Source organism: Neltuma alba, unplaced genomic scaffold (assembly GCF_004799145.2).
Source record: "Neltuma alba isolate B1F8T4 unplaced genomic scaffold, ASM479914v2 tig00011619_pilon, whole genome shotgun sequence".
Lineage (NCBI taxonomy): Eukaryota > Viridiplantae > Streptophyta > Magnoliopsida > Fabales > Fabaceae > Neltuma > Neltuma alba.
The window spans coordinates 40,634-54,327 of NW_021636270.1; the positions used below are offsets into that span (position 1 = coordinate 40,634).

Below are 13,694 nucleotides of genomic sequence, written 5' to 3' on the forward strand. Positions count from 1 at the left end.
TCCACATGTGAACGGACTGATTCCACGTGTGAACATATGTATTTATTCTGCAAATTGGCTAATTCTCATTGCAAATGCACTCTCCCGCACTTGTTCCCTCCTACTAGGGGCAGTGGCGTCATTTCATTTGTGGAATTAATATCAGATTGGCCCCTTGGTCCTGCAGTGAGGTTTCAGAAAGTTTTGGAGGTTCTTTGAGATTAATTGTCTTATGCGGTCCTACAGTAAAATTTTCCCTTAATTATATGGGGTGAGTATGGCGACACCTAAAATTTGTGTTAATTATTAGGTGCAGACCCACTTGCACAAGTGGTTGGTAACTGCAGATACAAGATTAATTTTAAAAGGAGTACTGAATTAAGTAATTGACCCACCGCGAGTTGTTTATATCTAGGTGGGGTTAACTAATTAAACCATTTACATGACTTTTCTAAATGTCACTTTTTGAGTTGGTAATCCCATTGATTCCGGTAATATTCCCTTGTACATTTTTTTGGGGGATAAAAGTGCAGTACAAACAAACATTATTGAACATAACTGTAGCGAACAATATTACTCTAGCTAGCATACGTACAGTATCATGTTCTCAACTATATAAATATTTATATTTCACATTCTTTGCTCTAAATATTCAAAATATTGTCATTTCCACGAGTTTATTTTCAAAGTTAACACATTTATACATCTACATATAACTTGTCGAATAATGCATAAATCCTCTCTCATTACATAAAAATATATATATGCTCCTCCGGTTCTAAATACAATAGTGTAAATTTATACTATAAAAGAAGTCTTATATTTAAAACCGAAAAACATGTATATATTTACTCTTGGTGAAACTTTGTTCGTCTTTTTCTCCAACAAAATGAGCAGGTAATAGTGTAAGTGAATCGGCTAAACACGATTGAGAAACATCCAATCCTGAAATATTTATTCCTCAAATCTCTATATATATCTATCTATATATATATATATATATATATATATTTATATATATATATCAAACCCGGAGACAAACTCAAGCTTTTCATCAAATTACAAAGGCCATGTCATAGCCTTGATCGCAGAACACAAACCAACCCACACAAAGCAGCACCACACAAACCCTTAATTAAGAGCCAGATCAAAGGCATAATTAAGTGATTAACTTAATTTAACTGTATTCAGGGTGAGCCAGGAGGTAAGCTTCGATGGCCTTGAAGAGAGCATCGCCCTTGGCTTTGCCGGTCTTGAGTTCCTCTTCGCTCGGCTGAGCATCGCCTTTGGTGAAGTACTTCACACTGATCTTTGCTACGGCTCCTCCGTTCGGACCCTCCACCAGCTTCGTCTCCACCGAGATCTTCTCCACCGTCTCAGGCAAGTCGCTCGCTTCCACTATACTGTAATTGTATACAAAGCTAGCTTCGTCCACTGCTTCTACTTTGTGCAACACATGATGGGTCTTCCCTCCTGCACATATATATCCATCCATCATCAACTTCACTTCAACCTCTTTCGATTCGATCTAAGATTTTTGTTTCTTCTGATGTCATCGACTGATTTAAATTTGAATATTATTAGGTCTCACAGAGGGAGCTCCGGCCGGCATGGTGGAATGTTTTATTCGTCAAGTTTTTGATTTTGGAAATCTTCTGAATAAGTGATCGTTAAAATCTTATTGATCCAATGAATATCGAAGACAATGATAATTAAGTCTGGATATATAGTACTGATCTAAGTTTGGTGATGACCAGAAGAAGTTGAGAGTGGAATTAATCTATAATATTACCTTCAAGGATGGTGAGCTTCTTGACGGTGCCGGGGCCTCCGGTTCCCTCGACGTTTTCGACGCTCTGGATGGGCTCGACGGCCTTAGGGATGAGCTCATCGGAATCTTTAGTGAAAGCTTTGAAAAGCTTAGGGGGAGGTAAAGTGGAGGTGTGCTCGTGCTCGTATGAGAAAACTCCCATGATTCTGATGAACTTGAAGACGAAGAAGAAGATGAAGACTATATAAATGAAAATGAAGAAGGAAGTATAGGAGAAGCGGATGGATAGGTGTGGTTTTTTGGCAGAGTGGAAACTTCTATTTATAGCCACACTTGCTCATCGGTGTGCTTCGTCAGCTCAAGTCAAGTGTAGCTAAGTAATTGGAGTGCTTTAAATATATTATCAAGTATTCCTTTGTAAGCAATAACTATCATTTCTTTTTTATTTCTAAATATAAACAATATTATAAGTTGTTTTAAAGTTTTATAACAAATTTTATATTTTATTCTCATTAATTACTTATCTTAATATTCTATTTATTATTTTATTTTCCAAACTATCATCTCTTTTCATCACACATTCTTTCTTTTTCATAATTTTTTTATTATAATAATTTTATTATTCTCTTTCTTGTACTCTCTCTCATATTTTGGAAAAGAACTTTTAATTTCTATCCATTTATTATCTTTAATAACTTTTTTTATTAACGCAACGGAGTTCAAAGTTCCTTATAAAAATGGACAGAGGAGTAATTGGAACAATGATTAGTATTTATATATTCCTCATATTATATTTATAAAACACTTCCAACATATTTTATTTAAAAGATAAATTTTTGATTTCATTTCTATCTAATATATATAGTTAATAAAGAAACCTAACTAAGTAAGAACAATAAATTAGAGATAAAATTATACCTTTATATAATAAATTCAATAAGATAACTTATATGAAGAAAAATATTTTTTCTATGCCCTGTAATCAAATGGAATCAAAAGGGAGTATTAAGTAAAAGGGAATTTTACATGGAAAAAATATTTTAGAAGAATTCGATTTATAATTATGCTCAATAATACTTAAATGGAGATCTGTAGTGAGTATTAGATGGTTATTAAAAAAAAAAAAGAATTTCGGGTCCTGCTCTCCCTGGTCTTTAAATATTTGATGGCGTTAAAGGAAGACGCGAATGGCCCTGATTTCAAAGAAAACTGATGAATTAGTCAAAGAAGGCGGGTTTGAAAAAGCAATACATCTTCTAGAGGAACTGAGGAAGTACCTAGACTCTCTTGTATAAATAATTAATTTTATAAAATACTTTTTTTATAACTATTTTTTATTTTGAAGCGATTTTTAGAGGAAAAAAAAATATGTGCCCAATTGCTAAAGTAAAGGCACCAAGGATTCCACTTCCAAGAGGGAAAAAAATGTGAGCAGCATGCCTCTTTAACTTTTTTAATCCATTTTTCTATTTTTTGTTATTAAAATATAAAAGATCAATTTTTATTCTTATTTTTTCTAGTTTTATATTTTTGTCCCTTTTAATATATTCAAAATGTAAATCTTGACTTCCACCACGCCACATTTCATTTCCACATCCGTCACTTACGTTAATTAGTCTTTGCTTTCCTTTTCTTACTTTTTATTTCCTTTCAGTAAAGTTGTTTAGGTGCTTTTGTCGGGATGCACTAATTTTATATTAATATATTAGGTATATTATTATAATTTCAAATTGTAAAGGAAAAAAAACTTAATTCACGAAAGACTTTGATAGCATTAAGCCATTCATTGTTGTTAAAATTTAATATCATCTCGTATTTCCAAAGTGCACAATATTTTATTGGTGCCAAATTCTTTTCCATTTAATATTCATAGCCACCCTCATTGTAAACTGAGCATGCATTTTATTCTGTCCTTTGCCCGACTTTGATGCAAAAAGATAAAGTGAACGTGACACGTGAAATTATGTGACATTTTTGTCTGATACTGAACCCTCGCCAATATAATTTAAATAATAATTCATATATAAGCACTATGTGTGTGTGTGAATCAGCCAATAGCACATGGGCTGGCTCGTTCCCAGTAATTTAAGCATCGAGTTTGTGTAGATTAAAAAAATTAAATAAATTATTTATTATAATAAATATTGATCTTTTTAAAATATTCCTATATAATATTATATTAATTATATATCATCTATAAATTAAGTATATTAATTTAGAAGAATATGATAAATGTATAAATATAAGATAAATGGGATGAAATATTATATTTAAAACTAAATCTAACTTTTTAACTAGTTATTATATTAAGGGTGGGAGGGAGCATTATATTATGTCATCCGATTCCAATCCCATCTCAAGATTTCATAGCTGAAAAACATAATCAATACAATTTTATGTACTAAATGATATTACTTTCGGTCCTAATTATAAAACCCAATTGACTAATTTGAGGAGATTAAGAAAATAAATTAAGTTAGTTATTTGTAATAAATAGGTGCTGTCTTTCTTAAACTATCCTTACTAATCAATTATATTGACTAAAACTACTATTATTAGAAGGACTATCTTAGAAAAAAATACATAAATATAAAAGATAAAGTGGATCGAGATTTTATATTTAGAACCAACATAAAAATCAAATAAGATTTTATATTAAAGACCAAAAAAATAGCTCGTAATCCGCAGCCTTAACATATTATTCGAAATAGTTGGTTTAATTACCCTTCAAGTATAACATCATTTCATTTGACTTCAGTCTGCTTTTTATGTTTTTTCCTTTCTTCAAAAGCAAGGCTGTTGATCTTAAAAAAAAAAAAAAAAGCAAGGCTGTTGATGTAAAATAATGCACATAATCAGCTAATTAATTGATTTATTCTTGTTTATGATATATACTCCTCTAGTATTTAATTAATATAAAATTTATTTAACTAATTTGATTAAATTAAGAAAGTTAAATAAGTTAATTAATTTTAAGAAATATGACATATTTTTTTAAATATCATAATCATCTTTCTTAATACCCTTATTCATCTTCTACTTGATTATAATCAGAGAATATCAATAGGGATAATTTAAAAAAATTAATAAATATAAAAAAATAAGTCTTATATTTAAAATCAAAATCAGTTTAATAATTAAGACTTAGGATGTATTTGAATAATAAAGAAAGTGTTTTTAAAAAGTTTTTTTTTGCAAATTGAAACAAACATCTCCATATATTTACTTCGTATACTATAAAATTATTTTTAAAACTATAATGTGATATTCGCCTAAACATCTTTTTAATTAAAAATAGGAGGACATCATGGTTGATGAATTTTCATACTTTAAAATCAAACTAAAGTGAGGCACACTCTTTATCGATATGATAAAATTCATGGTGAGGGAAAAAAAATACGTGTGGACTTGTTCAAAACCGAAGACGATGCGATCGTAATATAAAATAGAAATTAAAGGGCAGTGGATCCCACCGTCAAGATTACCACCTAAGGCTCTGTTTGGTCAGAAGGTTGTTGAGGTGAGGGGAGGGAATGAGCGTGTTTGGTTGGAAAAAAAATAGATAGGAGAAGAGGGAAAAAATTTGTTTTTTAGTGCTCTCCTCCTCTCCCCATGCTTCTTCCAAATTTGGAGTTTTTTGAAGGAGAGAAAAATATTATGTTTAATATTGACCAAACTACCCATACCAACTTTTTAATATTCCAAGTTTATCTATCTTATTAAAAATATTTTTTCACTTATTTCTCTTTTTAACCACTAATAATGTTTGATAATGATAATATAATATTATAATTATATAATATATACACATCATACATATTAATATATACATATCATAACATGTGTGTATTATAATTATATATCATAGCATGTATGTATTATAATCTCAGATAACATGCATATATACATACATATCATAACGTGCATGTTATAATTATATAATATATACATATCATATATATTAATACATATATTTATAAAACTAATGAGATAGAATATTAAACTTTTTATCATATTTTCTAATTTTTTTTAGTTTTTATCATATGTAAGTGAGGAAATTTTTTTTTAAATTGATAAATTAAGAAATAATAATTTTGATATAAATATTGTAATAAAAAATAAATCAGTCTAAATATAGAGATAAAAATATTTATCAATTTATAATTACCTCCCATCTTCTCTTCTTATGAACCAAATAAGAAATCTCTCTTCTCTTCCCCTCCCTTCCAACCCAAACAAAACCATGATTTTTCTTCCTCTCTCCTTCCTTCCGTGGAACCAAACAAAGCCTAAATACCTACCTAAGCGGCTAAGCCCTTCTTTTTCGGCCTGAGCTAACTGCCTAAGCCTTTCTTTTTCACATGTTCACAGTCCACACCCATCCCACTCTTCAACTTGTTCCATGTGATCTTGTCCATGTGTCTGCAAGTTCTTGTTTGGATGTTTATAATGTATGACAACTCTTTTTACCAACTTTAATTTTTTAAGATGTGTTTGATTGATATTAAAATTTAAATCAAGATAAATTTTAGATATAATTTTTTTAAAAAAATTAAAATCCATCACAATTAATTGGTTTAGATTTAAGTAAGGAAAAATAACAAAAAAATACCTATTAAAAAGATAAATAGATTATGCTGATTATTTTTGTAATAATTTTGACAGGTCAAAATCATTTATTTATCATTTTAAAATTCAGCAAGTATTTATTTGTCATCTTTCCTTTAAGTAACATTTAAGTTGGCACCGAAAACTTTTTTTTAATGAGATGACAACTTATTTTTTTAATATATTATTTATTTTTTTATATTATCAGGTCAAAAGTATTAATGGACCCCAAATAAAGATAGTTATGACAGGATCTTATAAAAAAGATGGAAAGGAGTAATACATTTTTTCAAAAAAAAAAAAGGTAGTATAGGTAACAATAAAGATATTTTTCTTTTCCATATCTCCTTACAATGAAGTGGCAGGCTCTCGAGATTTTATATTAGCCCTCCATTTGGAAGTTTCCATGATATATTTTAGAGAGAATTACAATCAAGTCTCACAAAAGATAAATAATTATAAAAAAGTCCTAATAACAACCTCAACAGCCTATAATGACAAGTCCTATAGTGAGAATGACAATCTCTGTAACTTGTTTTTCAATTGTTTTCTTTACTTGTGACCTTATTGTAATTCCTCCCATATTTTACTCTATATAGATGTTAGGTCGAAATTTATGAAATTCTGTATACAATGGATAAATGTAATAGTACGAATCAGGATAATGAATTTTAGTAACGACGGTTAATAAATTCATTTTATTTGTAATTTAGTTTTAAAAAAATTAGAGATCTTTATATTACGTCTAAAAATTTAATTACTGTCATTTGCTGTTAGCCTGTTATCATCTAAAAAAAATATTTATAGCCAGGCTTTGTATTATCAATGTTCATAAAAAAAAAAAAAGGAATGGGGGCAAACACATTGACCGACCTTGTGACTTGGTTAAAATGTTTAACTTTATGTCACTTTCTGGGATGCAGAAATTTAGGCTTCAATTGGGTTGTTGGGGAGAAAAAGAACAGGTGAAGAATAATGAGCCAGATCACAACTTGACACGTAAAAACTTATATAAAAGCAAAGTCAAGAAAGTATAATAAAAGCCACATTTTACTAAATATCAGCTCTCCTCATAATGACAGCATCAGAAAATTCCAAAACATTGTCTGATTCCTTAAGAATTTGGAAGAAACACGCACAAATGACAGCCCAAAAGATCAGATAATAATAAAAAAGAAAAAACCTTAATCTTAACCAACAAGCTAATTAATAACCCGTATATAAATTGACAGAGGGTCTTTTGAATCCAGTTTTCATTCAAAAAAAAAAAAATTTGACAGAGGGGGACCCCCATATCGGGACTTACATCACTCGCACCACATGGGAGTACTTATTAATTAAGGTTTGGGGTTATGGGGACCTCAATTTTATTATCTAAAATACTTATTTTAATGTTTGAGAATTCACTTGTAAGAGGGATTGGCCAGGACGTAAGCCTCAACGGCCTTGAAGAGTCCGTCTCCCTTCTGCTTCCCAATCTTCAGCTCTTCTTCGCTGGGCTTGGCGTCTCCCTTCGTCACGTAGTTGACGGTCACCTTCACGACGGATCCTCCGTTAGGGGCGGCCGCCAACTTCGTCTCGACGGCGATCTTCTCCAAAGTCTCAGGGAAAGTGTCGCTCTCCACTAAGGTGTAGTTGTATACAAAGTTGTCCTTGTCTACTGCGTCCACCTTGTGCTTCGCGTAGTGCAAGTGTCCATCTGTACGTACACATAATACCACATTTCTCATTAAATATCTCAAACCCAAACATTCTTAAATAAACAGATTCAAACTAACTGTTCAGACTTCAGTGATATAGAAACAGAAAAAGAAATAGGACCTTCGAGGTAGTTGATCTTCTTGGTGGTTCCAGCGGCACCAGTTCCTTCGAGGATTTCGACGCTCTGGATGGCGTCGACAACCTTAGGGATGAGGTTGTCGCCATCAAAGACCAGAGCCTTGTAGAGTGTGGCAGGAGCAACAGCGGAAATGCTCTCTTCAGAGAAGGTGAAAACTCCCATTATGATTATGTGTGTTTAGAAGAAGAATATTGAGAAGACAATGGAAGATAATGCTTAGCTAGCAGTTATGGATATTGGTTCGTGGACATGCGGTACGCTTATATAGGCACCAACAAGCTGAGGTTTGGTGGTGCAGTTGTTCATTGCATGAGGTTGTTGGGTCACTGTGCGTGTGTGTACTTTAATTCTGTAATTGTGTTTCAACTTTGACCAGAGTGTTTGACTAAAGTGGTCAAACATTGTGAACTGGGTGTTATGCAATCTAGAAGGCGTCTAACTTGTCTGAAGTCTTACGTGAGTCGATCAGATTTGCTTTGCTGAATGTCTACGTATTTTTGCATAAATTCCTATAGAATGCGACATTTTCGAGTTTTGCTGAACGTCGGTAATTTTTCATAATTAATATAACCGTGCATTCTCCAAATCCCTGTGGCGTGTTATTAGTGTAAAGATAAAGTAGGACTCAGTTAGAGGTCCGTAATTGAATTCAGGAAATATTTTAAGACATTGAATGCATCACACTCACCCAAATTTTAATACTCGTATATATTACCTCCCGTCCGAAATATATGTAAAATCCATTTTTTAATATTATAACTACCTCCACTTTATAGTATAATAAGTGGATCTTATATTTAAAATGGGAGGTTGTATAATATTCATTGAAACTAACAAAAACTTTCAAGTTCCACTAAACTCTAGCTAATTATAACTGTATCATGTACGCATATGCCTCCCCTTTCCATGTGTGTTTATATACACATATATAGAAGGAAATAGATAAAATAATTAGAGAGAGGAGAGAGAAACATAGCAGGTTGGTTTTGGGTCGTAATGCGGATTGCTCACGCAATATCTCAACTACTTGAGTCTTGATAAGAATGGTATAGCAGATGTATTAGATAAAGGAGAAAAGATAATCAAAAAGCTTAAAAGTTAAGGTGAAGAGAAATGAGTTGAGACACCTCTAACTTATAAGATCAGATGACCCTTATTTCAGAAAACACAATCTTCCTCATTTATTACGGGATAATATTTCGATTCTTCGATCAACAATCACTGTCTAATTGATTTTTTTTTTTCAATTAATCAAGACTTTAATGCTTGATCAAATATTTCCTAATCAATCAATTATTACCTCTTTGTAATTGGTTTTCTTTATAAGAGAGACTCTCTTTTCTTAGATCAGGTAGTCCAGCGCGCATGAAGGACAGACTTGAGCCAATGTCCAACACACATATAGAGAGAGAGAGAGACTTTAATGCAACAGATTTAATAGTGTGATAATGAAACGGAAGATAAAAAGTGCACAATTTGTCCTCTAATTTTATGTCAAATTTTAATTTAGTTCCTTAATTTAAAAGTAATATGTTAATGTCTTTGAATATTTTGTTAATATTTAAAATTGTAACATCGACATTTTTTCAGTGAAACTAATAATATTAAAGTATTAAAAAGGCACTTTAATTATAAAATTAAAGGACCAAAATAAAACTTTATATAAAGTTAAAGAATTTTTTGCTTAAATAAAATTTGTGACTAAAGTGGACACCAGATAATCGAATGAATTGTGGACATTATTTGAACACTTCAACAACTTCTACTTTACAAAAGGTAGCATTTAAAAATTGTAAATGCAACATTTAGATTTGATTTAAATTGAAATTGTAGTGCAGTAATGTTTAAGTCATTAGGTATTTAGATCTATTTTTGTTGTTATGTAGTAGAAGCGTACATATGGACTTAATTGGATCTCCCAAGATACACCAGAACCTATATACATATATATGTGTGTATGCGCGCATGAAATCAGCCAAACCCAGAAAACAAAAAATCTTTCTCAAAATTAAAAACATCTATATATTTCACAAGAAAAAGGACGACAGAGGACATATATCAATTTCCAAGCCATTACAAAAGACACAAACACAAGGAGTAATCAGACGAACCTAATGAATAATAATATCATTGAAGATAATTAATAAACTCATAAACTTCCTTAAATGGAAGCTCTTATTAGTGACGAAGGCTTTGATATATAGGGATAACCATATTGCTCTTATTTAATGCTACATATAATTCAGTTGTAGGAGGGATTGGCCAAGACGTAAGCCTCAACGGCCTTGAAGAGTCCATCTCCCTTCTGCTTCCCAATCTTCAGCTCCTCTTCGCTGGGCTTGGCGTCTCCTTTCGTCACGTAGTTGACGGTCACCTTCACGACGGATCCGCCGTTAGGGGCGGCCGCCAACTTGGTCTCGACGGCGATCTTCTCCAAAGTCTCAGGGAATATGTCGCTCTCCACCAAGGCGTAGTTGTATACAAAGTTGTCCTTGTCTACTGCCTCCACCTTGTGCTTCGCGTAGTGCAATTTTCCATCTGTGCGTGCATATAATACCACATTTCTCGTTAAAATAATCCCTGAAACCCAAACATTCTTAAACAGATTCAAGCTATTATTCAGTGACATAGAAACAGAAAAAGAAATGGGACCTTCGAGGTAGTTGATCCTTCTGATGGTTCCAGCGGCACCAGTTCCTTGGAGGATCTCAATGCTCTGGACGGCATCAACGACCTTAGGGACGAGGTTGTCGCCATCAAAGACCAGAGCCTTGTAGAGTGTGGCAGGGGCAACAGCAGAGATATTCTCTTCGGAGAAAGTGAAAACGCCCATTATTATGAATATCTTTGAATGTTGAGAAAATGAGATCAGATGACAATGGAGGATCGGAGGTGTGGCAACTATATATGGTTTTGCTTAGCTAGTAGAGTGATATGGTTCATGAGACAAGACACGGCGCATATTTATAGGGACTTGAGCTAGCTAACCGGTGGCTCGGTGATGAGGTTTTGTTCATTAATTGGGGTTGCTGGGTTTCATTTCGTGGATGCACTTTCAATTGTTTTCTGATCTTGTTAACGAGGAGGGAGATTTAATTAATTTGTCAGAAATGGCGGAATTTTATGGCGTAGTAATCTAGAAGGTATTGGTCTCGCAATTCACAACCAAATTCTTCACCCTTTAAATTCGTATGGAATCATTTATTCAGCCATCAACAACTATGGCTGTTCAGACCTTACTAATAAATGCGACAGCATTATTAATGCCCACGGAATATGATTCCGCCTTCTGCAAACTCTTACTTTTTTCTTGTTTTTTTTTTTTTTTGATTACTTCTGCAAAATCTTCTAACATGTTTTATTCACAATTTCTCTTTTGTTTTTTTTTTTTTTGCCAGGGTTTTATTCACAATTTCACATAGACAGACTTCCTCGTTGCTCCGTTTTTTCTTTCATAACAGGATCAAATTATGTTGTTTTAAGTGTTGTTTAAAATTAATTGGAGATAATACTCTCATTTATATGGAACCTTTTCATAAGAATGTGTGCAAATTAAATACAACAATATGAATAATATAAGTAATTAAATAAGCGTAAGATGAAAAATCAACGAATAAAATTTGCAATGATTTCTAAATATTTTTTATAAAAAATGTCATACTCCATAATCGTATTTTATTTTTAAAAAAAGGGACAGAATATAATATAGGAAGTGGTTCAATACTCATCACTATTATGAGTATTATAATGCTCATCAACTAGCTCCATACACACACATTATAGGAGTTTTACATTGTTTAATTTATAGCTAGCCTATTCGAAATGAATTCGAAGCAATAATGCCCAATTGGGTTTTCAAGTAAAGTGGTAGTCAGGGATGGCGGATTTGGGTTTTGTGAGAGTTATGTAATATCTTGTTCATTGAGCTCAAGTAATCCTTTTCCCCTTAGCCTGGTGAGAGAAAACAGACATATTCCACATGCAATCATCTTTGCCCGTTTCGGAAGTTTCTTCTCAGAACCAGTTTTTCATCATGGTGCTATCATTATGATGAGCACCAAAACTGGTTCCTTAGATTTAATATTTGAATGGTTCAAATTTGATTTTATATAAAATATTTTTTTATTTTTTTATTATAGTATTATATTATTCATATCAAAATTTAGCCATTTAAATTTAATTAATTATTTTTTTAAACTTATAATTTAATATTTTGATGATGCTTTTATAAAAGACTAAATCCTAACATTCAAATACTACCTCTAATTCTTAATATAAGACCCAATTGGACTAATTTAAAGAGATTAAAAAAATTATTTAAGTTAATTATTTATAATAAATGTGTTATCTTTCTAGAATACCTTGTTAATCATGTGTATTAGTTAAAATTACTGTTTGATGAAACTTTTTAACATGTACAACTACTATAAGAATTACTTTTGAAAAATAAATAAATATAAAAGACAAAGTAGATTAAGACCTTATATTTAAGATCAAATTAAAAGTCAAACTAGTTCTTATATAAAAACCGAAAGTAGTATTGATCCTATGGCTATAAAAAGAGGAGGATGGGAAGGGTAGGAGAGGTTCCCAACGCACTGAAAGTGTACCCCAAACACATATAAAAGACGCAAATTGAGTCATGCGTATTGCATATTTATTTATTTATTTTTATACTAAAGAGGGCAGAACCGAAACAACTAGACATTAATCAACAAGGGGATTGAATTCCATACACTCAATAGCAACTAAGACACGCAATTTGGGAGGCAAGAATCTAAAGGACAGGTTTTAGATAACCTTCTTTAGCTAGAAAGTCAGCAACCGATTCTTCTCTCTATGTGTGAATCTAATTTCCAGGTTCCAAGAGAGAGTGATAAGTTTCTGGATTTGTACCATCGAAAGCGTCTATTTAGACCCAAATATATGATTTAATACTTCTAGCGAAGTCATAGTGAGGAAGGGTCTTAATGGGCTCAAAGTAGGGTTGCCTGGCCGAATCATCATCCAAAAATGAATCCGAAGTTTTGTGTTTATTTTATAATTTTGGTTTTTTTGGCAAGGTTAAGTGTCAAAGTCATTAATTAATGTTTTAGTGTAATCATTAATGGCATGTTAGGATTTTATTTTATTATTATTACTACTACTACTATTATTACTTAAAAGACCGGTGTCTTCCATGCCTGTTGATTTAATCAAATCTCCCAAGACAAACCAGAGCCTATATATATGCATGAAATCAGCCAAACCAAACAAATCCCACACTTTAGAGAGACACTTAGCTCTTACTCAAAATTAAAAACAATTATACTTCATTAGAAAAAGGGCGACAGGCGACGACGGATATCAAATTCCAGCCATTACAAAAGACACAGACAAGAAAATCAGAAGAAACCTAATTAATTGAATAAAACTTGCAAACTTCCTTAAGTGGAAGCTCTTATTAGTGGCGAAGGCTTTGATGTAGATAGGGATAATCATATAATCCTGTTTAAT

At 31.9% G+C, this 13,694-nt stretch overlaps 2 protein-coding genes across 2 annotated transcripts; both read right to left on the reverse strand.

Moving 5' to 3' along the window:
- Window positions 1-1,000: 1,000 nt before the first annotated feature.
- On the reverse strand, window positions 1,001-2,048 carry LOC114715923 (class 10 plant pathogenesis-related protein 2A-like). The gene is made up of 2 exons (XM_028900835.1): window positions 1,772-2,048; window positions 1,001-1,452 (listed from the first exon to the last, which is right to left on the reverse strand). Exons 1-2 carry the CDS (start codon window positions 1,950-1,952, stop codon window positions 1,157-1,159), a joined length of 477 nt encoding a protein of 158 aa, XP_028756668.1. The 5' UTR covers window positions 1,953-2,048; the 3' UTR covers window positions 1,001-1,156.
- A 5,592-nt stretch (window positions 2,049-7,640) lies between these two features.
- Window positions 7,641-11,091, reverse strand: LOC114715930 (uncharacterized). Its single transcript, XM_028900845.1, has 4 exons — window positions 10,851-11,091; window positions 10,444-10,736; window positions 8,180-8,363; window positions 7,641-8,057 (listed from the first exon to the last, which is right to left on the reverse strand). Exons 1-4 carry the CDS (start codon window positions 11,029-11,031, stop codon window positions 7,762-7,764), a joined length of 954 nt encoding a protein of 317 aa, XP_028756678.1. The 5' UTR covers window positions 11,032-11,091; the 3' UTR covers window positions 7,641-7,761.
- Window positions 11,092-13,694: the final 2,603 nt, after the last annotated feature.

Excerpts from the sequence above, each read along its gene's own strand:
- LOC114715930 (XM_028900845.1), bottom strand. The coding sequence starts at position 11,031 with ATGGGCGTTTTCACTTTCTCCGAAGAGAATATCTCTGCTGTTGCCCCT. Across the intron at positions 8,364-10,443 it reads TGGCCAATCCCTCCTACAAC|ATAATGGGAGTTTTCACCTT; the intron begins TGAATTATATGT and ends ACACACATAATC. Across the intron at positions 8,058-8,179 it reads GAAGATCAACTACCTCGAAG|ATGGACACTTGCACTACGCG; the intron begins GTCCTATTTCTT and ends GTGTACGTACAG.
- LOC114715923 (XM_028900835.1), bottom strand. The coding sequence starts at position 1,952 with ATGGGAGTTTTCTCATACGAGCACGAGCACACCTCCACTTTACCTCCC. Across the intron at positions 1,453-1,771 it reads GAAGCTCACCATCCTTGAAG|GAGGGAAGACCCATCATGTG; the intron begins GTAATATTATAG and ends ATATATGTGCAG.